This window comes from Dromiciops gliroides, chromosome 6 (assembly GCF_019393635.1).
Source record: "Dromiciops gliroides isolate mDroGli1 chromosome 6, mDroGli1.pri, whole genome shotgun sequence".
In the NCBI taxonomy this organism is placed as follows: domain Eukaryota; kingdom Metazoa; phylum Chordata; class Mammalia; order Microbiotheria; family Microbiotheriidae; genus Dromiciops; species Dromiciops gliroides.
Window position 1 is genome coordinate 234,708,216 of NC_057866.1, and position 26,096 is coordinate 234,734,311.

At 38.1% G+C, this 26,096-nt stretch overlaps 1 protein-coding gene and 1 pseudogene across 1 annotated transcript in view; one reads left to right on the top strand and one right to left on the bottom strand.

Moving 5' to 3' along the window:
• The window catches only part of LOC122732242 (sodium/hydrogen exchanger 9B1-like), a 54,052-nt gene extending 28,158 nt beyond the window's left edge, over positions 1-25,894 (top strand). The window contains exons 7-11 of the mRNA XM_043972336.1: positions 4,528-4,634; positions 5,998-6,147; positions 18,698-18,806; positions 19,568-19,704; positions 25,685-25,894. Of these exons, the coding sequence (XP_043828271.1) occupies positions 4,528-4,634; positions 5,998-6,147; positions 18,698-18,806; positions 19,568-19,704; positions 25,685-25,894 (713 nt within the window). The remainder of the gene's footprint in view (positions 1-4,527; positions 4,635-5,997; positions 6,148-18,697; positions 18,807-19,567; positions 19,705-25,684) is intronic.
• On the bottom strand, positions 978-2,036 carry LOC122730903 (annotated as a pseudogene).
• Positions 25,895-26,096: the final 202 nt, after the last annotated feature.

A 26,096-nucleotide genomic window follows, 5' to 3' on the forward strand; every position in this document is an offset into this window, starting at 1 on the left:
CCATAAAAGTATTTTATTATTTTCTAGTTACATGTAGAGATAGTTTTCAACATTTGTTTTAATAAGATTTCTAGTTTCACATTTTTCTCCCTCCCTCCTCTCCCTCTCCCCTCCCCAAGACAGCAAGCCATCTGATAGAGGTTATATATGTACAATCGCATTAAACATATTTATGCATTAGTCATGCTGTAAAAGAAGAATCAGAGCAAAAAGGAAAAACCGCAAAAAAGAAAAACAACAACAAAAATGATAGAAATAGTATGGTTCAATCTGCATCTAGATTACACAGTTCTTTTTTTTTTCTGGATTTGGAGAGCATTTTCCATCATGAATCCTTTGAAACTATCTTGGACCATTGTATTGCTGAAAAGAATCAAGTCTATCACAGTTGATCAACACATAATATTGTTGATACTCTGTACAATGTTCTCCTGGTTCTGCTCATCTCACTCAATTCATGTAAGTCCTTCCAGGTTTCTCTGAAATCTGCCTGCACATCATGATACTATTCTCTTTAAATTTTTTTTATTATTTTCCACTTACATATTACATATAAGGATAGTTTTCAACATTTGTTCTCATTGGATTTTTAGTTCCAATTTTTTTTTCTCCCCCTGCCCCTTCCCTCCCTCCTCCCCAAGATGGAAAGCAGTCTGATATAGGTTGTATATGTACAACATGATACTATTCTTGATTAAGCCCCTATCCCACAGCTAACTCCATCCTTAGCTCTTCATGCAGATCTCATGCAGCAATAAAGAAAGAGAACAATTTATTTAAAATAGCAAGCATTGTGACATCAAAGGAGAAACGCTATCAGCAAGTACTCCTGATACCCAAGTTCCCAAACAAACAGATTTGTCTCCTTCCCATCACTCTGGGATGGAGGTCTAGTCTGGTCTTAGCCCCTGGTCCTGCCTTGGGCTTGAGTTCAATCTAGGGAAGCAGGAAATGTTGGGATAACAATTTGCCCATGATCATGGGAAGCTGTCACATGTCCCTAGGATCTGAAAGCTATTGCTACATGACCCAGATATGTTGTTATTCTGTGGGAGTGAAGATATGCCAAGATTTGGAAGAGCATGGATGACCACATAGAGTCTATAAGACAGATATCAAAAGGAATGATTAAAAGCCCCAGTGCTTCATCAGTATAGCTACATCAGTACCTATTTCTTGACTTTAGAAGGAGCCTCTTAGTAGATTAAACTCTCGGCATGTATAGAATTTATTATTTTAATTTTCTTTGACTTTTCTTCTTACTTACTCCCTCCCCTGCCTCCTCTATCTCCATCAGAGTTTGAGGGGATTTAAGTCCAGCTAAGTTTTCAGCCACAGTGGGATAAAGGAAAGTGAGAATACATTGGGCCGTCAGGCTACCATTTTTGCTGTTACACAGCACTTGATTGGGGCAGACTGTCATGGGATTTATGGCTCATAGATCTCTTTTTTTTGGCATTTTATAATTGTATTTAAATGAAGTTCAGTTTAGTTTTCATCCACATTGACTGTCTGTAAGCTTTTCTTTTTTTTTTTCTTTTTTCTTTTTTTAGTGAGGCAATTGGGGTTAAGTGACTTGCCCAGGGTCACACAGCTAGTAAGTGTTAAGTGTCTGAGGCCAGATTTGAACTCAGGTACTCCTGACTCCAGGGCCGGTGCTCTATCCACTGCGCCACCTAGCTGCCCCTGTCTGTAAGCTTTTGAAAGTGGTGACAGACACATAAGTAACCAAGGTTGTTTGGTGAATCTTCATCCTCATTGCGTTTCCTGGACAAACGCACTCGGATACGGTATGGAACATTCCTTATTCCTTTGGCCCAAACAGCTTTGTTGAGTCTGGTGTCAATGCGTACATCTGGAGTTCCCATTTCTTTCATGGCAAATTTGTGAATTTCCTTGAGAGCCCGAGGAGCTCACTTTTTGAAGCCTACTCCATGAATCTGCTTGTGAATGTTGATAGTGTATTCTCTGGTCACCACCTCATTGATGGCAGAGCATCCCTTCTTTTTCTCTCCACCTTTCTTTGCAGGAGCCATCCTGCCTGGGACCAGGTTGGAAAGGAAGCTTATAGTTCTTATGATAATAACTAGCATTTAGGGGGCAGCTAGGTGGCGCAGTGGTTAGAGCACTGGCCCTGGAGTCAGGAGTACCTGAGTTCAAATCTGGCCTCAGACACTTAACACTTACTAGCTGTGTGACCCTGGGCAAGTCACTTAACCCCAATTGCCTCACTAAAAAAAATAAATAACTAGCATTTAGATACTAAGTGCTATAAAATTTGAAAAATTTCATACATGATTTAATTTGATACTTAGCATAGCCCTGTGATTCAGGTGCTACAGATGTGACATTTAAGACACTCCCCACCATTCACAGAAGGGAAGACTGGTATCCCTGTGTCTTCTTCCACCAATGGAGCAGGGACTTCAAATTCTGAGGCCTGCCTCACCTCTCTATGAATTTGACTAGGATATCAGAGCTATGGTGATGTTTGTGACGTATGGACTTAAAGATAATTACAGATATATGCATGTAGTATACAGCTAGGTGTTGGAGTGGGTTTAAATCTGGCCTCAGACACAAGCTATATGACCCTGGGAAAGTCATTTAACCCTCTTTGCCTCAGTTTCCTCATCTTTAAAATGAGCTGGAAAAGGAAATGGCAAACCACTCTAATATCTTTGCCAAGGAGACCCCAAATGGGGTCACAAAAAGTCAAATAGGACTGAAACAACTGAGCAACAACAACAAAAATATGTAATTACTTAGTAGACCAAGTGGAGTAATATAGTTAATATATTTAATACAGCATGTCTCAAAAGTCTTACTGTAATTTTAAGCTTTAAAAAACTTCATTGGAGCAGCTGGGTGGCACAGGGGATAGAGTACCAGTCCTGGATTCAGGAAGATCTGAGTTCAAATCCAGCCTCAGACACTTGACACTAGCTGTGTGACCCTGGGCAAGTCACTTAACCCTCATTGCCCTGCCCCAAAACATACACACGCACACACACACACACACACACACACACACACACACACACACAAAACCCTTTATAACTCATAAAAAGCAACATTTGAAAAGTTAATTAATTTAAATTCAACATAACTACCATCTTGTTCAACTTGGTCAATTTTCAAACTTTGTAAAAACTTTGATCAAATGTTGCTCAGTAATTTTGTAATGTTAGCTGTTTTTGTGTATATATGACAGATTTGACATGACCTCACAAGAAAAAGTCTAATGGATATAGGACCTACTCTGCCATTCCACTTGTCTGATAAAGTGCCATCCAAGAACTGTCTAACAAGCAATGAATACACTGTACCTCATCTTGTTAAAATTGAAATTCAAAAATTATTATTCAAAGTTCATAAAACCAAACAATTGTTAAAGAAATAGAAATAATAAAATTTTCAAATGATGCTTTTGTATATTTTTAGCATTCATACTTCTGAAACTATTACTACTTAAAATTGCACTATGACTTTTTGGACATTGTATATTAGAGGCTGGTTTTCATGTATTTGTTTTAGGATATATCTATCCTGCTCTGTTAGTGATGTTGGTTTTGTCCATGATTTTTTTTTGTACAAGGAGACATTGATAGGGTAATGTTTGTCTTTTTGTATTTTATTATAGATATTTCTTTAAAATGGTCTCCTGAGCTAATATGAAAGAAAGGGAAAATGATAAATGTTGGAGGGGATATGGGGAAAATGGTACGCTAATGTACTGTTGGTGGAGTTGTGAACTTATCCAACCATTCTGGAGAGCAATTTGGAACTATGCTCAAAGGGCTATAAAACTGTACAAGCAATATTCCTTTCAGGTCTTTATCCCAAAGAGATTTTAAAGCAAAAAGGGAAAAGAACCTATTTGTACAAAAAATATTATAGCAGGTCTTTTCATGGTGGTTAATAATTGGAAACAGAGGGGATGTCCATCAATTGGGGAATGGCTGAACAAGTTCTGGCTTATGATCCATAATGGAATATTACTGTGCTATAAAAATGACAAGCATGATGATTTCAGAAAAACCTGGAAAGACTTACATATGCAAAGACTTACAATGCAAAGTGAAGTGAACAGAACTGGGAGTACATTGTACACAGTGACAACAATATTGTATGATGCTCAACTGTGAATGGCTTATCTATTCTCTGAAATACAATGATACAAGACAATCCCAAAGGACTCATGATAAAAAATGTCCAGAGAAAGAACTAATGTTGTCTGAATACAGACTGAAGCATTCTTTCCTTTTCTTCCTTCCTCCCTCCCTTCCTTCTTTCCTTCCTTCCTTCCTTCTTTCCTTCCATATGGAAATGTTTACATGATTGAACATGTATAACCTATATCACATTGTTAACTGTCTCAGGGAGGGAGGGAGGAATAGAATTAGGAATTCAAGACAAAAACAACAACAAATATTTAAAGTTGTTTTTACATGTAACTGGGGAAAAAGAAAATATTATTAAAATAGAAAATAAAATGGTCTCCTGGTAATGTGTTGTTTGTTATAGGTCCTGTATATAAGAATGTCATCAGCGGTTTTTATGAAACAGTAGTTGGTGTGGCGACAGGAATTGTTTTGGGATTTTTTGTTCGCTACTTTCCAAGTAATGATCAGGTAAACAGGAAATAAATCTATTTGATGAAATGTGGTGTTTAGGCATTTAATAAGAAAAACCATAATTTGGGAAGACAGAAAATATCACTTATTACATTTATTTTTATGAAAACCATTCTTTAAGGTAGTTTAATATTCCTGCTTCTTGATAACAGCACTAGGTAACATTATTGATTTTAATTAATTTAATTTTAATTGATGTTTTTGCCTCCTTACTTTATGAATAAAAAACAAAAGAATGATCTACTTAGCTCAGATAGACAAAGTTCTTCCTTTCTATTACTTCCTTCTGGCTTCTCAAAGTCATGAAATTGCATATAGAGGCTGCTAATCCTTTCCTCTCCAGGTCCTCCCCTCTCAACTTTCCTAGGGAGAGGCAGCATTTACTCTAATGGCATCCTCAGTTCCTCCTCTTCCTTCCTACAGTGTTGGCCACAGTTGACTCAAATCCCCCTGATGCTTGTGTAGACAACACAACTTTATTTAACACTTCCCTTCCCTGGTTTGGCCTAGCTAACTCCACTCATTCCCCTGACAGTTGATGAAGAGTGTGCTAGAGTTTATACACAGAGGTCTCTTTTACCAATACAGAAACGACACATCCTTAAATATTGACTAAAATTGACTTACTTAAACTCATTTACTTGCAAGTCGATTCTTTATTTTTTTTTTTTTTTAGTGAGGCAGTTGGGGTTAAGTGACTTGCCCAGGGTCACACAGCTAGTAAGTGTTAAGTGTCTGAGGCCGGATTTGAACTCAGGTCCTCCTGACTCCAGGGCCGGTGCTCTATCCACTGCGCCATCTAGCTGCCCTGGCAAGTGGATTCTTAATTATTCAGAGGTTGCTGTTTGCAATAGGAAGTCCTGTTTCTTCTTCCTTCTCCCACTAAAAACTTCATGGCTCCTAGTACCAAGGTGGTGAAACAAGGTACATATTAAAAATCTGTTAATTTTGCTACTAGGTGATGCTCTGGTTTAAAGATTTTTGTGAGAATGGAGATAGAGGGGCAGCTAGGTGGCACAGTGGATTCAGGAGTACCTGAGTTCAAATGCTGTCTCAGACACTTGACACTTACTAGCTGTGTGACCCTGGGCAAGTCACTTAACCCTCAATGCCCCACCAAAAACAACAACAACCAAAAAAGAGACAGACAGAGAGAGAGAGAGAGAGAGAGAGAGAGAGAGAGAGAGAGAGAGAGAAAGAGAGAGAGAGAGAGAGAAAGGAGATAGAAAGTTCAAATACTACTTACCAAGGTCACTGGAGATAGGGATGTCATGAATAGTAAAACTTCATAGATAATGCAACATGTTTCTTCAATGTTTAATGTCAATTAATCTTTAAATATCTTTGTCTCTAACGCTAGCCTGCCGTTGCCTGGAAGAGAGCGTTCCTCCTTATGGGTTTATCTATTGTGGCTGTCATAGGCAGCAATCGTATCGGTTTACACGGAGCTGGAGGACTAACTGCAATCCTGTTGACTTTTGTTTCAGCAGTAGGGTGGAATGATGAAAAGGTGAACTCTTTACTAGCATAAAAAATGGTAAACAACTGCCTACTTTTTATTTCTATAATGAATGGTCAGGCAGCCCTCCATCTAAAAATGGTCTGTGAAAAAAAATCAAATTAAATTAAAAATGGACCCAGTCGTTTGGAATTCAGGACACAGTTTCCAATAGAAATAATTAAATAAATGGAGGTTATAGAGCCCGGATAACTCATAAATGCCAATAGCATCCATAATATAACTTCAATACAATAATTTGAAATACTATTGTTTTCTGCTAGTTAAAACATATTCCAAACTTAGTAATCAGTAAAAAATACACTGGAAACAAAAAAGAGAGAGGAGAGCACAGTCATTGACTTCAAGAGGACTAAATTCAACTCCATTATTTGAAGCTTGCTTTTTTATGCACAGTAGCTTTGTAATTAATTAAAACTTCCTGTTCCCTTCCTTGTTCCTTTTGAAGTCTGTCTTCCATGTATTTTCAGATTTCATGACAATTATTGTCATTGTCTGCTGTGTTCTGATTTATTAGTAAATAAATCACTTGACTCGTTATACCACTGTATCTCTTTACATACATCATCTCAAGCTTCTTTGCATTTGTCTTATAACCCAATTATCAGAATTGTGTTCGATCATGGGTCACAGTTGTGGTGCAGTTGTCACAATTTGTTTGGCCCTTCATTGCTGCTGGACCCATGGATTTTTTTCAGCTGTTATTGTTTTGTCTTTTTTTTTTTGCTGTTCTAAATAATGTAATGTAGTATATATTTTCTCACAAATAAGTATATTTTTTTTGCCTTTCAGTAATGTCTCTACAGTGTGGTCATCATAGGAGAATTGCTAAATCAAAGATGATCATATGAATAACATGGTTGTTCTAACTATTATAATGTTCCTTTCCAAAACGACTCTTTCCCTTCATGGCATTCCTTGCCCCCCCCCATGATATTCCCCTTTTTCCGCAGCCTAATCAACATTGATTTTTATCCTTTTTTTAAAAAAAATTCTTTTTTTTTTTTTTTTTTTTTGGTGAGGCAATGGGGGTTAAGTGACTTGCCCAGGGTCACACAGCTAGTAAGTGTCAAGTGTCTGAGACAGGATTTGAACTCAGGTCCTCCTGATTTCAGGGCCGATGCTCTATCCACTGCGCCACCTAGCTGCCCCCGATTTTTATCCATTTTTACCAATGAGCCTATATCACACAATTATTCTAGTTTTTTCTGATTATTAGAGAGTTTGAACGATTATTCATTACTTATTGTTTGTACTTATTGTTTGTGTTGAGAACTTCATATCTTTTGCCTTCTCATCCCATTGTCCGTTGTGCAAAAACCTTAGCTTATATGTAATCTAGTGACAACCCTATAATTTTATCAAATATAAAATAATTTTCCTGCTCTTGTGCTCTTTTTCACTGTAAGTACAATGAAAGGAGGAGAAAGTTCCCATAATTGAAAACAGGGTTTTTACAGCAAGAGCAAGCCAAGCTTGTGGGTGTTCTTTTATGAGAATAAAGATTTCTCTTTGAAATGATGGCCCCGTGGTGGGCTAACAGTCTCACGGTATTCTAACAGGAAGTAGAGAAATGGGAGGTAAATAGGTCTTGGTGAGGGGGCCCTAGAAAATTAATCACTATTTGTTAACAGCATTTCTATTTTTTTTAATGCTTTCATTGGTACAGGGTAAGACAAATCTTTGACATTCTGTCAAATACCTACTGTGGTCAGGGCTCTCCAGTTCTCCTCCATCACAGCTGCCAGTGGTAATCTTGGAGTCTCTATCAACACCAGGTTGTGGTTTGGCTCCAGTCTCTCTTCTAGATCTAAAGTATCTGCAGCCTTTCTTAATCCTGGTCCCAGAGAATGGCAAGGATAAGGCATGCTGTCTACTTTCTATTCTATACTGGGACACATTCTAATTCCCTACAGAATTCCATCCTATCTTCCCCAGAACCAGTGTTCCTATATAAATTATCATTACCCTTGGCTTCTCTGCTATATTTGACAGATGGCATCTTAAAAAGCTCTCCTCCTTTGTATGATACACTCTTGTCTCTAACCACTCTTGTCTATTTTTCAAAGCTGATCCCTTTCCTATTGGGGCAACCCATTCTATTTGGACTACCTACCATTTCATTGGTAGGAAGCCTTCCTTACATCAAATTTAAGTTTCTTCTTTATAGCTTGCACTAGTTGCTCATGATTTTGTCCTCTGGGGCCCATTGGCAAAGTTCTAATCGCTCCTTCAAACCACAGCCCTTCAAATACTTGAGTATAGTTATGCCTCCCTCAACCTTCACTTCTTTCAATTAAATATACCTAATTCCTTCAACTTCTCCTCATGCATCATCAATTCAAGGACTTTCATCAATCTGGTTGCCTTCTTCTGGACATTCTCCAGCTATTGAAATAATGGTAGAAGCCAAAACTATGAAATGGAATGCTGCCTTGGACACTAATTGTTCCCACAGAGTAGCAAGAAACCATTGGTGTCTCCCAAAGTATTTAGCCTGCAGCCAGGAAGGCATTAAATGATGTCTTTGCATGTGTGTTGAGAGAAGACTGCAAAGCTAATAAGAAATTCAACTAAAATAGAAGCTGACATCACTGAAAAGTACAAAACCTGTCCTTGATATACTAAAAGAAAAGTGTTCCTACTTCCCATTGAATTTTTGGAGAGTGTAAGCATTAGCAAGGGCTTCTCTCTTGAAGCAATAACCAGTCAAATCATCTTGGCACTCAGTGACCCTACACACCAGCAGATGGAAAACATAAAGATTTGCTAAGGTGTTGTGGGAGAATATATCTCTGTGGATGGATTGCCTGATAGAATACACCCTGACCAGAGCAGAAACACTGAGAGTCAATGACTCAAGGACATTTTGACTTTGGCAGGAATATAGATTTCTAAAAATATACTTTGCCATCTCCAAAGAGATTCACAGTCTGCATGTTTTAATCACACATTGTTGAAAGTATCAGGGGGCAACTAGGTGGCGCAGTGGATAGAGCACTGGCCCTGGAGTCAGGAGTACCTGAGTTCAAATCCGGCCTCAGACACTTAACACTTACTAGCTGTGTGACCTCAGGCAAGTCACTTAACTCCAATTGCCTCACCAAAAAAAAAAAAAAAAAAAGAAAGAAAGAAAGAAAGAAAGAAAGTACCAGGAACCCCGAGGCAGAAATCTTTAAAGGAGTCAACACATGGAATTTCCTGCTACCAAGAATGAAGCCACAGACTTTTTACCATTCCTGATGATACTTGGCTAAGTATCTTGACCATCTCTTGACTTTTTTTTAAATCATCTCAGAGGTTGGAGAGAATGTAATATTCACAACCAGTGAATATTGAGAGATCAACTGAACGAAGCCTACTGAATAGCTACAATTTCCACTCAAAAGAGCTGTAATTAAAACAAATGATGGCATGATGCTCTGAACCAAACTCCATAGTGAGATAGAGGGTGAAAATGATGGACGTTCTGCCAAACACTCGGAGAAGAGGTTACTCACCAGTTGTAGGGAGACTTTATAAGCTAAATAATAGATGATTCAGTTGAGAAACATGCTTTTTATACTATAACCTATCAGCTCTGCTTTGGAAAAGGGAACTTTGACCTAGACAATTAGAATCAGACACCAAAGCAGTTATTGTCCTATATAGGGCTTCAGATATGTAGACCTCACTATGGTAGAGAAACAATTCAGAAGATTCAGAATTGCTCATAGTTGGCTTGGTTCATCTGCCAGCTCAAGTTTGGGCATGTTGATCTATAGATCTGAAGATTCTGATGATCAGTCTAGACTAAGGGTTCTTAGCCTTTGGTTGGGTCATATAGTCTGGTGAAACTTATAAAGACCCTTCTCAGAACAATATTTTTAAATAATTTGAAGAAATGCTAAATGTTCAGATTTTAGTGAAAATAAAGATGTCATTTCCTCCCTCTATCCAAGTTCATTAATAATACCAGGTTATAAACTCCTCGCCTAGACCATACACCAGCTGAGGTTAATATGGTTTCCAAGTTATTAGCATAATACAGAAGGCCTAGCACCATCTGTCTAATGAAAAAACTAACTAATAATGTTGCAGAAGTAGATGTGATTACAGATATTGCCAGATGACACTATTGTGTATATAATTTATTCTTTAGATATAAGTGTATAAGTTGGTACATATTGTCACATGTCAACTTTTATTATATGTTTACTACTTTTTTTCTCTTTCCATGCATTTGTTTATACAGTAATAGCTATTACAGTCAGTACTGAATGTGCTTATTACCTATGCATTATAGATTAGGTTTGTCAGGGGAAGGATTTGGCTATTTTTGTGTATTTCTGTATGCACTAAGGTTACCTATTGCCTTGTGTGCATGTGATATTTTCTGCATGTGATTTAGACAGCCACTGCAGCAGAAGTGTCAAATTATGCTTCATACTCTATTAGGCTTATTGCTGATAATATTATTGTGGATGTGATATGTTATTTAATAAAATATATTTAATTCATTTTAAAATGCATACTAATGATATTATTTTTACACCTGGAACTTTCAATCATTTAGCTTAGAGACATTACTAAGGTAACATTAATTCTTCCACTACAATTGTGAATCATAACAAAGACATTACTTTAGAATAATTTCAAAAGAAATGTGCAATACAGTATTCATAGAAGCTAGCAGAAGATCAAGTGATTGTCCTTCTGAGATGTTCTCATATCTGCTTCATAAACATTCATCCTACAAAGGATTAAGCTAATGGTTCAAGATTGTCTTAACATAAAGTACATTTTGACACAAACAAATGATGTTCTTTTAGTCAGAAACCCCAGAAGTATATAATAGGATTGTAGTTTAATCAGATTTCTTGAACTGTGTTTCATGTGGTATTTAGTAGTGTTCAGATTTAAAGGGTTTCATAAGTCTTAGGGTCTCATTTCAAGATTTTCACCAAGTTTCACCTGGAATGTTGGAATAATTGCCCTAGATATAATGATTTTTTTGCTTATGGTACTTAAGATTTATATCTGTAGGTGTTCAAGTGTACTGGTGTAATTTTTCAGGAACTACAAAATATTTCACTGAGAGGAGGAATGTCACACTTACTTAGGATTGTCTGTTTTCATTTTTGTTTATTTTTCATAACAGGTGTAGTTTCTACCCAGGCCACATCAGGTGGAGAACAGAAGTTCAGGAAATTGGAAAGGATTGCCTAGAAACTGTGAACATAACAGTTTCTGCCAAAAGGTCACCAATGTCTATGCTAAGCAGAACATTTAGAATCAAGGTTTTGGACTACTTTTTCTATACTCTGCTGAGACACTATGAGGGAGAGATAGATCAGGGTAGTGTGTGAGATTATTTTGCTGGGACACCTGGAATGAGGGATTTGGATTGTCAGTGTCTGAGTCTAAACAACATGATTTATTTTTATTTCTGGCTTTATGCAGGTATTCTAAAATATAATGCAGGTGTTTTTTTTAAGATCATGTGAAGTTGGGAAGGAGATAATAGGAAATGGGGGCAAATGCAAACAAATTGTGATAAATTTATAAAATATTTTGTGGTAATGATTTTACATTTGTAACCCTCATCCAAACTGATATAAAAACCTAGTCCAGGGCTTAATACAGGAATTCAGATGACCTCCTGGACTTTGGGACACCACCCACCCCCTGTCACAACATGTCTTTATTGTTCTGGGGCCCATAAAGAAACAGGTATAGCCACAGAAAGGAAGAATTCCTTCATCTGTCCGTATTGTCATCCCCTTTTATGTGGGGAAACCTGTCCCTCTTTATTAAGATGGCAGCTTGTCTGTCATAAAAAAAAAATCAATATTCAGGATCAGGAAATCATGTCTACTTGTCTTGGTTTGATTCAAGAGCTCTGCTCTCCTGTGAACATGTGGTCCATCCAAGGTCTGGAAGAATGAAAGTCACTTTGAATTTGCAAACAAAATATCAGGAGGAGTAATAAGATCTTACTGGGTGCAGCAATAATATGAATACCCAACATTCAATCTTGGCATGGGGAAGAGAAGTCTCAAAATCTCCAAAACTCCCAACTGGATGATTAAATACAGTGGTCACCTCAATCACTTGTTGTCCCCCACCATCACTTTTTTCCTTCTGCCTCCAAGTTTTCATTTCAAAAACTTCTCCATGAAGAAAATTCGTCCCCCAGGCACCAAGTATCTCAGGAGGAAAGGATAAGTGAAACAATTTTGAAACATCAAAGAACTGGCAATGTGCCAAAATATCCCTTTTTACACAAATATTTCTTTGATGTCCTTGCTGGAATTCTGCTTTGTTGTTGGCCTAGAAAGATGTTGGTTTCTCCAGTCTTCTCTCTTCATGTACTAAGCAATCATCCCCACATTATTGTGCTTTTTTTGTCTTATGCTTTTTCATTTTAAGCTTCTCTTTATCAGTATGTTGGCTTAACTGGATAAGGGATGGCCAGGGAAGCTACTAAGAAAAATCTATATAAGAAGGGTCTGGAGGACACCCCATGTTTATAACAAAGATTTGTGTCTAGGGAGGTTAGTTAAGGCAGGAAAAATCAGGCAAGCAAGCTAACATCTATTGTTGTTGAGTCATTCAGTCATGTCTGACTTTTCATGACCCCCTGAACTATAGGATGCCAGGCCCTTCTATAGCCTGCTATCTCCCAAAGTCAGTCCAAGCTCATTTTTGTTGTTTCCATGACACTATCTATCCATCTCATTCTCTGCCATCCCTTTCTCCTTTTGCCTTTGATCTTTCCCAACATGAGTCTTGTTCAATAAGTCCTGTCTCCTCATTATGTGGCAGTATTTAAGATTCAGCTCCAGTGTTTGACCTTCCAGTGAGTAGTCTGAATTAATTTAAGTGTTGACTGATTTCATCTCCTTGTTGCCCAAGGGACTCTCAAAAGTCTTCTCCAGCACCACAATTCAAAAGCATCAATTTTGCAGCATTTGGCTTTTCATATAGTCCAGCTTTCCCATCCATACATTGCTACTGGAAAAACAGCAAACTGATGTCTCTCCTTTTTAGTATACTGTCCAGATTTGACATAGCTTTCCTTAAGGGGCAAGAATCTTTTAATTTCACAGCTGCAGTCACCATCTGCAGTGATCTTTGAACCCAAGGATATAAACTCTGACACTGCTTCTATATCTTTTCCCTCTATTTGCCAGAGAGTGATGGGACCAGTTGCTAAGATTTGTTTTTTTGTTTTTTTATGTTAAGCTTCAAGCCAGATTTTATACTCTCCTTTTTCACCCTCATCAAGTGGCTTCTTAATTCTTTCCCACTTTCTGCCTGCCATCAGAATGGTATTGTTGGCATGGTTGAGATTGTTGATATTTCTCCTGGCAACATTTATTCTAACTTTGATTCATTCATCCCGGCATTTCGCGTGATGTACTCTCTATGTAAGTTAAATAAATAAGGTGATAATATACAGACTTATCTTACTCCTTTTCCAATCTTAAACCAATCATGTTTGGTTCCAGTAGTTGCTTCTTGACCTTCAGTTTCCTCAGGAGACAAGTAAAATGACTTGGTATTCCCATCTCTTTGAGAACCTGCCACATTTTGTTGTGATCCACACAGTCAAAGGCTTTACTGTAGTCAATGAAGCAGAAGTAGATTTTTTTTTTCTGGAGCACCCTTGCTTTCTCCATAATCCAGCAAATGTTGCCGATTTCATCTCTAATTCTTCTATCTCTTCAAAATCCAGCCAGCTATTCTGGAAATTCTCAGTTCACATATTGCTGAAGCCTAGCTTGCAGATTAAGCATGACCTTGCTGGCATATAAAATTGTTTGGTCATTTGAACATTCTCTGGTATTATCCTTCTTTAGGATTGAGATATAAACTGATCTTTTCCAATCCAGTGGCCACTGTTGAATTGTTTTAATTTTCTAGTATATTGAGTACAGCACTTTAACAGCATTATCTTTTAGGATTTTAAATCACTCAGCTTGAATTCCCTCACTTTCACTAGCTTTATTATTAGCAATGCTTCTTTCCCGTTCTATTGTTTTCTTCTATTTCTTTGCTATGCTCATTTGAGCAAACCTTCTTATTTCTCCTTGCTGTTCTCTGGAATTCTGCATTCAGTTGAATATATCCTTCTCTTTCTCCTTTACTTTTCACTTTCCTTCTTCCCTCAGCTATTTATAAAGCCTCATAAGATAGCCATTTTGCTTCCTTCTTCTTCTTTTTCTTTGGAATGTTTTTTGCCTGTTCATCATGGCCAGAAAAATATTCAGAGGATGTCAGGAGAATCTTCACTGGGGCAGAGGCTTGGCTCCTAGGCTTCCTACCCAACAGCCAATTCTCAAGTCTGGCTCTAATTCTTAGGTAAGGCCAGGATTCCTTCCTTGTTGTCTTAGTTAGCATCTGGATACCATCTTGTCCTTTTCCTCCATGCTGTCTAGAATCATAAGTCCTTAGAGCTGGAAAGGATCCTAGAGATCATTTAACTCTCTCGCCTGTGTTGTTCTTATTGCCCCTTCATAGAAGGATCTCCCAAAAAGGACCTCCTTCCCATTTAAAAATTCATATTCTTTTTTTTTCTTTTTTTGGTGGCGCAATGGGGGTTAAGTGACTTGTCCAGGGTCACACAGCTAGTAAGTGCCAAGTGTCTGATGCTAGATTTGAACTCAGGTCTCCTGAATCCAGTGCTTTATCCACTGTGCCACCTAGCTGCTTCCTAAAAATTCATATTCTTAAAGTTGCAACCCTACTGTATTTTTTTTACTGGAGAAATAAGTCTGTCTCTATCTGATCTTGCAGCTATAGAGAAGCAAATGCAGTATTACAGAACTCCAGCATCTAGCACAATGTTACTGATATCATGAAGACAAGGCAGGTGACCTGGCATGGACAAAGGGCAAGAAGCCTGCAGCTGCCCCCAGGAGTCTTGATGAGGGGTCCAAGCTCTCTCTTCCATGCAAGGGCTGCCTGCAGAAAGGCACATAAACTCAGGCTGATGTTTTGAGGATCTCTCATTATATTGCTGTTGCAGAGTTCACTGTTCTTGAAGGAGAAAGAGAGTTAAATGGGACTCCTTTTTTGTTTTATTTTTGATTTTTTCCATTAGCAAGAATTTGTATCTCTCCCATCCACTCCCCGCAAGTAGGGAAAGAAGAGGGAAAAAAGCCATGTGACAAATATGCATAATCATATGCATACTGACCATGTAGGAAAATAAAAATTAAAATGTCTCATTCTGTATCTGGAGCCCATGGCTGTTCTTTTATATCATGTATGTCCCCGAGGAAGTCTTATGTGTCAGGTAATACTGCTGGGCTGCCTGAACTACCTAACAAGGAGAAAGCACTTGATCAATCTTAAAATTCTACAGAAATGTTAGATGTTTATTACAAGCCTAGAGTGCAAAGAACAGTAAAGGACTTGGAGGTGGTATATCTAGACCCCAAGATCAGTCTTTGATGATTCTATGTCAGCCTCTCTTCTCTATTGTGTGTTTCCATGTCCATGGTCATGGGACCTTGATAACAGCATTGTGGACAAAGCCTCCTACCTATCCCACCCTCCTGTAAATCTAAATGGTCTTGTAGGGTTGCCCAAGACCTTGGCAAACAAGTATGGGAACTGCTGATTCCAGCCATTATCTCCCTATTGATGATCCAGGGGCAGGGGAAGTAGATGCTTGATTTCTTTTCTATATCCCCTTCTGACTATTCATCTGGCTACCGCTCTCCTTTAGGCACTTGCCACTTCTAGACAATTAGGTCATCTTTTGTCTCAATTCTTACTAGCCTTTAGTCATTGAATGGGTGTTGCCTCAGACAAACCAAGGCCTGGGAAAGAACTTAAGGACCAAGGTCATCCACTGCATCTTGGACTTGCAAGTCATCTTGACTTTTTTTCTTGCCATTGGACTTTAATGACTTTGGAGGAAAGCAGGAGACTGACAACTTTATGCAGCTCTGCCTCACTTAAATGCAATTCACAGACAAGTCAAGACATCACCCTTGTGATGTCATTGGTCCTCTTTGAGCACAAAGGACCACCACCACCAGCAGGAACAATAAGAAGTCTCCTAATTGGATTCCTTGCTTCCTCCCCCCCCACCTCTGTCTCCCAGTCCATTCTATACACCAAAGTGATTTTCCTAAGACACAGTTTCTGATCATATCATTCCCTTACTCAAAAAACTCCAATGGGCTCCCTGCTACCTCTAGACTAAAATATAAAGTATTTTGTTTGACTTTTAAATCCTTTTACTACCTGACCTCAACCCACGTTTCCAACCCTGTTGTGCAATTTTTTTCCCTTTTGTATTCTCTAGTCCAGCCAAACTGGACTTCTTGCTGCATTTTACACATAGCATTCCACCTCTACATGATTTTGTCTCAGGTTCTTCACACACAGCACTCTACCTATCTCTTAGTCTTTGCAAGGGCTGTCCCTCATGGTTGAAAAATGCTCTGCCTCTTAGAATCTCTTGTTTGCTTCTGCTCAGGTATCCCCCTTCTACATGAAACCTTTCCTGATACCCTTCCCCCTCCTAATTCCCTCTGCCCCCCCCAATATAACTTATATAATTTACATGTATTTATATACATGTCATCTCCCCCAAGCTCTTTCTGAGAAGCTCATACATGCAACAAGTGGTGGCCATATACAGGTCCAGCCAAATGACAGATTCTAGCCCACACCCTTTACTTGTGAGACCAGAATTCTGGGGGAGTCCCATCCTCTACCAACACAGTCCTCAAAACACCAGTTTTGATTTGCGGTGGGTAGGGAATTGAGATGGCAGACTTCAACTCAGAAGTTGATCTTCTGCTATTCAGGAGCTTTAAAGGGACTGTTAATTTTTTTTTTTCTGTTTAAGAGGTTAATGTAGAGGGGCAGCTAGGTAGCACAGTGAATGAAGCACTGGCCCTGGATTCAGGAAGACCTGAGTTCAAATCCAGCCTCAGACACTTGACATTTAACTAGCTGTGTGACCCTGGGCAAGTCACTTAATCCTCATTGCCCTTGGGGAAAAAAAAGAGGTTAATGTAGTAAATAGCTCATTTATACATAAATGAGTAATCCTTTTAGATCTCTCAAAGTTAAGGAAAAATTATTAGAATCTCAATGGAAAGGGGTGGGGGATAGACAGGCAGCAATGAACTATGTATGCATTAAATATTAGGGGAATCTTTGTATCTCAGAAAGAAATCTTTCTAGACTAAGGCATTGAAAGGAAAGATTGGGGGATAAAATGATCAAACCAATCCTGTGTGCACATGTTCAGAGGAACGGAAAAGGAATTCAGAACTAAGAGCAGCTCAGTCTCCAACAAACCAGAGCACTCAATAGAAATGCCCATGAACAGCTCAAGCATGCATCGCCACCTGGTGGCTTTCTCAGGCAATACTACATATTAGTAAATGAAAAACATTGCTATTTGTGTCAGAGTGACACATGCTGTTGGACGCAATCAGGAAAAAAGAGCATTTGATCTGTGGGAGAGAGGAAGGCAAGAAGCAATTGTAGCTATTAAGGTCTGTTGTTCCTGGTGAGTTTTTCTGATAGAAATTGTACAGTGATGTTCTCTAAGGAATCAGAGGTATAAAAGAGAGACACTGAAGGAGTGGGGAGAGGCAACATCCCAAATTTCAAAAACAAAAGGGGGGTCAAGAGAGGAGGGGCCTATGATCTGTAGGCCAATGAGCTTGCTGTTAATTCTGATAAAAACTCTAGAGTGCACCAATAAAGTGACATCAGGTTTTCTTTCTTTTTTTTTTTAAGTGAGGCAATTGGGGTTAAGTGACTTGCCCAGGGTCACACAGCTAGTAAGTGTTAAGTGTCTGAGACCGGATTTGAACTCAGGTACTCCTGACTCCAGGGCCAGTGCTCTATCCACTGTGCCACCTAGCTGCCCCGATATCAGGTTTTTATTGTGGAAGGAAGGAAATGATAACTACAAAGCAGTAGGCATTCACTTAAAAACAAGTTATTTTTAAGTCTGTGGATGCAGAGAACCATGAAGTGAAAAGAAAACAGTGTTGATAGACATGTTCACAAGGATGAAATACACCTAAAAGAATGACTACTTTAAAAATTATTTTTACTTCATTTTTGCTTTTTCCCCTCACCTTTGTTTCCAAATGGAGAGGCATAGGTACTAGAAAAGGGAAGGACTGGACTTGCAATTTTGTTGATGTGGGAGGTGCCAGTGAGGAACTTCTTCTATCAAAACAGGTCAGCCCTTTCTGTGTATCATCATCTGAGAGAGCTGCCTTGCCAACTGCTAGGCTAAGGGGCATGGGTAGGGACACCCAGACAGTATGTGTCAGAGGCACAAGTTTTCTTGGCTCCAAGGCAAGCTTTCACTCTACACTACACTTGCTTCGTCTCCTCTAAATCTAGAGCAGTATAAAAACAAATCTGATGCAAAGGGGTTGGAAAAGATTTGCTTTCCCCAAACCAGACTATTTCAAGATTGAGATGGTAAATATTTATAATGAAATAAAATTATGTTTAATGTGGCTCAGTTCTCTAATAACATCCATTTATTTTCCTTTTCTTACAGGCAAAAGTGCAGAAAATAATTGCAGACGCATGGCATATTTTTCAACCACTTCTTTTTGGCCTGGTTGGAGCAGAGGTTTCTGTTGAGAATCTTGAATCAAATACTATCGGTAAAATATTAGAGAAGAAGTTTTTAGAAATATTGAATAATATAATACCTTGGAGCTTTTTACATGGTCCCGTTGCCTTTTTTTTTTTTACTTGTCCAGCAGTACATGCTGTATTCAGCACATTCATTTCTTGTTATGTACTTTGAACAAATACTGCCTGAAGTAGCCAATCTGCATGATCTGGGAACAGAAAACCAAATCAGATTTCTATCTATAGATCATTTATAAAGTTCAACTGACATGATAAACACTTTCTTTCTTTCTTTCTTTCTTTTTGTGGGGCAAAGTGACTTGCCCAGGGTCACACAGTTAGTAAGTGTCAAGTGTCTGAGGACGGATTTGAACTCAGGTCCTCCTGAATCCAGGGCCAGTGCTTTATCCACTGCGCCACCTAGCTGCCCCAACACCTTTCTTTATATGAAAGCATAGGTGTCTGTGACAGCAATGTTCCCTCTCCTGATATCTGTGTTATCACGATAACTAGATGCTACTTTGTACTCCATCAACTATATCATTTTTACCAGAGCCAGGAGTAATAAGTTTTGCTTTATATTCAATCATGTTTGTATTTCTTTATTTTTCGAGTTAAAAAAATAAAGGACAAAATGATAATACATGTGAAAATGCTTTGAAACATAAAAAACAGCTCAAACCTAGGGTGTTATTGCTGTTCTTGATAATTAATTATCCTCAAGAAGTTCTTTTTGGCTAATATGTTGTCAATTTGAATTATTAACGCAGGCTTTTTGAATTTGTTCTAGGCATCTGTGTTGCTACACTGAGCTTGTCGTTGTTGGTTCGAATTTTTGTCACATTCTTATTGGTGTCTTTTGCTGGTTTTTCATTTAAGGAAAAATTGTTCATTTCCTTGGCATGGATCCCCAAAGCCACTGTTCAGGTAAAAATGGGAAAGAGCAATTAATGCTACTAATCGCTTGTGTATGGTACTTAGAATTACTAATTACAGGGGTTGTTTTGAGTTCTCTACTAAAAGCCTGATAGGCAGCTGTTCTAAACACAGAAAGAAAGGACACCAGGACAGTTCAATGCATTCAGAATAGTTGGATGGCCAAAGAATGTTCCTTACAGGTTCAATATAGACTTGGAAGAAGGGCTGTAGTGGATTTGCCCCAGAAATTGGTGTTTACATTTTTATCAGTGACTTAGATAAAATCCTAGATTGTAAGTTTTTCATATTCCCAAATGACCTTGAGATGGGATACCTTGAGATGGGATAAATCCCCGGATTTAACATACTGGTTAGGTATGTTGCTGGTGGGGGGTAGCAGTGGGGGCTTGGCGGGGGGCGGCACAGGAGGTTAACCTTCAGGTAACCCTAGGAACACTATGAGTCAATGAATATTCTTCAAACTTTGGAAATAATTTGAAAAAGCCAAGCTGCCTAATAATGTTCCTATATTCTTTTTAAAATTTCACTTTCAAGAGGAAAACTCCTGATTGTCATAAGAGATATTTTACGAAATACTATAAAGCAACACTTTGCTATTCAAAATGTAAATTAGGCTCTGAAAAGAGAGGTACTTTTCTGACTTGAGTGTGATTGATTGAGTCAGTCACCTGTTATGCTTTGAATGTTGCAGAGTCTATAAGTCTTCTAGAATTATTGCCTTTTATTCATATTCCCATGCCAGTCTTCTAACTGCATAAATTATATCCACAAGCACTTATTACAAGGAATGAAATCAAGTCTTGTTACTATTTTCCTCCTTCAAAACTTGTTTCCATAAACCTTGTAAATTTCTTGAAATTTAACTAAAGTGAAACCATTATCTACATCTTGGTTTTCCCCCTTTTAATCGGTGCCACAGAAAGTTATAGAGTAGGGGGTAGATGGACTACCCTTCCCTCACATCATGATGTTTTGGCCTCAAGCAGACAGGTTTTAGTGTAGGGAGAAAAGCATAGGCTTTGGAACCAGAAGATTTGGGTTTAAATCCTGCCTCTGATGCCTATGACCTACCTATATGATCTTGGGAAAGTCACCCAACCTTTCTAGACCTCAGTCTCTTCATCTATAAAATGAGGGGATTGGAATAGATGGTCTTGGAGGTTACTTACAGCTTGACTTCTCTGATTATTAGCTGAAAACTTGTTTTGTTGATTAAGTATGTCCAACTCTTTGGGACACCATTTGGAGTTTTCTTGGCAAAGATACTGGAGTGATTTGCCACTTCTTTCTCCAGGTCATTTAATGGAAACTGAAGCAAACAGCATTAAGTGACTTGCCCAGGGTCATACAGCTAGTATGTGTTTGAGGTTGGATTCTGCCCTAGCCTCAAGTACAAAAAGGAAGAAGATAGAAAATTTACCAGTGTAGGCTTAAGGATAATGATGAGTCTGCTTGCTTTCCATAGTCCTGCATAGCAAAAACTAAGCCCTTGCTGGGACAAAAAGTATAAAATAAAATGGATCCATTGTACAGGTAGATGTGATCCAATTATTAGCAAAATCTAGTCAACTCTTTATCCTTGGTATGGATGAAGACAAATGGAGACAAATGGAATCTTCAGATATATCCAAGGCTAGAATTTTCCCCTTCCACTCCAACTGCCATGAAAAAGTAGTCAGAAAGACTTTTTTTCCTTCACTGTGTGGTAGAGATGCTAATGAAAATGGCAGTGAAGAAGGCGGAATGAGAAAGAAAACAGATACTGACAGTCCATAGCTAGAAAATCAGGATCTGAATAATAGTTTATTCTCTATCCAAAGAAAGACTAATAGAATTTAACCACTGGAAGGAGGCAATTTGGGTCCAATAAACAGGAAGTTGTCAAAACTACTCAGCTACAATTTTTTATTGTGGTGATGGTGCTTTGGGGGTGGTCACTCCTAAACTAATTCAGGTATTAGATAACTGTGTTGGTCATTTTGCAAGTATTTTCAGATAGTTTATCCTTAATTGATACCTTTAATAAAACTTAAGGTAGTTTTACATCTGAATTAGAAAATACAAATAGATGGAATTATAGAGGAAAATGTTTTTTAAATTATTTTAATGAATAATGTTGGAAGATATTGGGTACCTTGAAAACCAAAATATTGAGTACCTTGGATGTAATTAATAGTTGTTTCCTCCCCACTCCCACCCCCAATCAGTCTAAATAAATAGGTTTTCATTCTATTGAAATCAGAAAACAAAAATGTCATTCCTTCATCTTCCTTAATGATCTGACAATTGTAGGAAAATTGTAGGGAAACCTCAAACAATTCCAGGTGTTTGAAAACCCTGTGGTGTAATGGGAAACAAATATTTCTTGAATTCAGAAAAACACACTTGCTAGCTGTGTGAACTCAGGCAAGTTATACCTTTCTGCCTCGTATTTCTTGCCTGTAAAATGGGAATGATAATACTTGTACTGTTTATCATGTAGCATGCTTCATATAGTTCTTATGGGGAAAGCATTTTGTATAACTTAAAGGGCTCTTTAAGTATGAGTTGTTTTTTGTGGGTGGGGTTTTTTGTTTTGTTTTGGTTTTGCAGGGCAATGAGGGTTAAGTGACTTGCCCAAGGTCACACAGTTAGTAAGTGTCAAGTGTCTGAGGTCAGATTTGAACTCAGGACCTCCTGAATCCAGAGCCAGTGCTTTATCCACTGCACCACCTAGCTGCCCTCCACTGCGCCACCTAGCTGCCCAAATATGACTTGTTTTTAAAGGGAAAAAAGAGAATGGAGGAAATTTGAAAAAAAAAATTAGTTCTTTGAGAGCACAGATGGTTTTCTGTCTTTTTATCCCCAGTGCCTGGCACATAGTAGGAACTTAATAAATACCTATTGATTGGCTGATTGAAGGCCTTGAACCCTCTTCAGTACTGTACAGGTGTATATATATATATATATATATATGCGCACATATATGTACAGTTCACTATACCAATATATGTGTGTACTTCATATGTGTGGATCTGTGTATTGAGGCAGCCTACTGCAGGGGACATAGAAAAGAAGAACTGGGTCCAAGTGTGACTTCTGACACATGATGCCCATATGATACTGGGCAAGTCATTTAAGCTCTCCATGTTCTAAGAGAGTAAGTTGAAGAGAATTTGCCACCCTGCATTGGTTAGAGAGAGTTCTCTAGTCCCTTGAAATCACAGACCCAGTCCTTTCTCTGTGTCTAAGTTACCTAGATAACTTAGCCAAATGGGTATTTAGTGGTTAGTTTCACTTATTAGATTTTGTTGGTCCATGTTTCCCACAGTTTCTTTTTCAATTCAGATGTGGAATGTGCTTTACAGATTCATTAACACATGTACATATTCCTTTTAAGCTAGTCATTTGCCAAAGAAATAAAAAACTTCTGAATAAGAAATTGATTCCTTAGACTAACATTACTAGGAATTTAGACACAGGATTAAAAAAAATTATCTCAATTTAGTAAAATGCCTAAAGCCTCAGAATCCATAAATATTTAACCAGTGTGAATGCCAAGATTGTTGAATACAAAAGAATTTAATTCTTTCAAGAATCTTTGATATTGTATTTTAGTTTTCTGTCTGTAATGGTTGAGACACCTGCATTTACATACTGGCTTCTTTTGGGTTTGTACCTCATTGATGCTATAAAGGTTAAAATTAAAGTTTTAAACTATTTTGAAAAACAATTTCAGAAAATTCAAGGTTCATTCATTCATCAAGCATGTATTAAGGGACTGCCCTGTGTCAGGCAATGTTGATAGGCACTGAAGATACAAGAAAAAAAAATAAAACAGCTTTTGCCCTCAGGGAGCTTACATTTTGTTAAGATTAAAGAGAAGAGGGGCAGCTAGGTGGTGCAGTTGGATAAAGCCCTGGCTTTGGATTCAGGAGGACCTGAGTTCAAATCCAGCCTCAGACACTTGACTGACACTTACTAGCTGTGTGACCTTGGGCAAGTCACTTAACCTCCATTGCCCCATCAACAAAACAAAACAAAACAAAAAACAAACAAACAAAAAAAGATTAAAGAGAAGAGGACATGTGCAATTAAATACAAAATACAAACTAGATGCGAAGAATTTGAATTTGAGGCACCAGTAAATGGTAGAGCTGGCACTTGAGTCAGGAGAAGTGTCTTCTAGATATGGATTACAACAGGACATGGAACATTGTGTATGGAGAAGAGAAAGCAAGTTTTGGATCCTTCAGTTCAAGTATTTATTGAATGTTTGTGCCTATGGGTGTATAGAAGTAGTAGGATAAAGATCTTATCTTTTTAAAGATTAGTTTTTAGGGAGGACCAGGCAGCACATGAAGAATGGAGAGTTAGACAGATATAAAATATCTAATGAAATGCTAAGTGGAATATAATCAAGTACCTAAATTTGCAGTTAACACAATGTATTATGGGTGGGGAGGAAGAAGAAAGGCCAGTCTATAAACTAGAGTTATAAGTGAAGGTTTCATAGGACTTGTGATGGGAATTGAAGAATAGTTCAAACCTAGTTAGGTGAAGAAGGATGAAGAGAAGGGAGAATAGCAAAAGCAAAGGTAAATAGGTAGAAATGAACATTAGAGCATATATTAAGTGTCTCCAATGTGCCAGTCACTGTCCCTACCAGGAGGGGATACAAATACAAATGGTGTTTGCTCTTCAGGAGCATTCTATGAAAGTGCCCCAATAGCTAGGGAAGTGGCCCCCTTTCCTACCACCTGAAATTTTGTTGAGCTGATGCCCTGCCACGTTAGCAATCCCCCTTGGGAAGATATAACCAGTTACTTTGCTTAGAGCCCTCAAACGAGTCTCTTAGACTCTCAGGTGCAGAGTGGGTGCCAATCTGCATTGGTACCTTACACCAAAAAAATCAGAGATCTGGTAAAAAAAAGAAAAGGTCAGTTGTGTGACCCTGGGCAAGTCACTTAACCCTCATTGCCCTACAAAAAAAAAAAAGTGAGGTTAGCCAGTGGGTGAACAAATGAACAATTGAATGAAAAAGCATTTTTAAAAAAAGAAGAAGAAAAGGTCATATCTCCTGACAGGACAGTGACTCTGAGAATGACTCATTTTTAAGTGTCCAGGCCCACATAACTATTATTATATTAGATATTAGGGATCTGATGCTATGCCCTTATACTGCCCCTCTACCCCCTTTCCCCACAAAATTAACTTCAAAGGCTCTGTATATTTTTCCTTAATTTTTCCACCAAATGCCCTAAAGAAAAATGCCGAAGGTTCCTAGGTGTTTTGGTGGTTTTTTTCTCTGAAAGGCTGTTGCCTAATTCTCATATAATCTGATACCAAAGGTCATTCATTTGGCCATAGATTTTGATTTGTAAAGGACCATAGAGGTAATCTAATTCAACCCAGTGAGGAAAGCAAGGAACCTGAGGCCCAGAGAAAGAAATGACTGTCATACAAGTAATAAGAAGTAAAGTCAAGATTTGAATCCAGATGGTTGGACTCAAAGTCTAAGGTTCTTTTTTTTTTTCTTTTCTGTGGGGCAATGAGGGTTAAGTGACTTGCCCAGGGTCACACAGCTAGTAAGTGTCAAGTGTCTGAGGCCAGATTTTAACTCAGGTCCTCCTGAATCCAGGGCCAGTGTTTTTTCCACTGTGCCATCTAGCTGTCCCTCTACATCATGCTTCCTGTTTTTTATGAGAGACGTCCTATAATGGAATGCTTATTTCTTAAGTGTTTTCAGTACTTTTAATTTCTTTTTACCCCTCTGAATAATGAATTGGTACTTTATTAACTGGTATGTTTACCCACTGAGAACATTTATTCATACGATAAACTTATCATGTCCCGACCATGGACAAGGTGTCTTACTAAATGCTGGTTATTTTAATAATCGAGGAAGGTTTTATGTTCTATCTGAAATATAAATCATTTATTTAATGTTTTTTTTCTTACTGCTTCAAACTTTTCCCCCTAAACATAGGCTGTATTAGGCCCTCTTGCTTTAGAAACATCAAGAAGTAAGAACTTAACTCAATTGGAAGTATACGCAAAGAACGTGATGACCATGGCGTTTCTGGCGATCTTGATCACAGCTCCAAATGGGGCTCTACTCATTGGTTTGGTGGGGCCTAAGGTGCTTTCATTAGATAATCCTGAAGAAGCAACAGAGATGATTTCTTTAGCACATTAGATGGGGGAAAGAGACACTTTTTTCAAAAAGTGAGAAACATTTTTACCACCTGTATCTGTTAATAAAATTCTGATATTGAAAGGAAAGTGAAAATTAATTAATGGGAACAGAACCTAAGGCTGATACATACCTGTAGTTTAATTACATAGTTTTTTCCATTGTTTTCCTCTTCAATTTTCTAACATCTTCTTCCTCACAAATT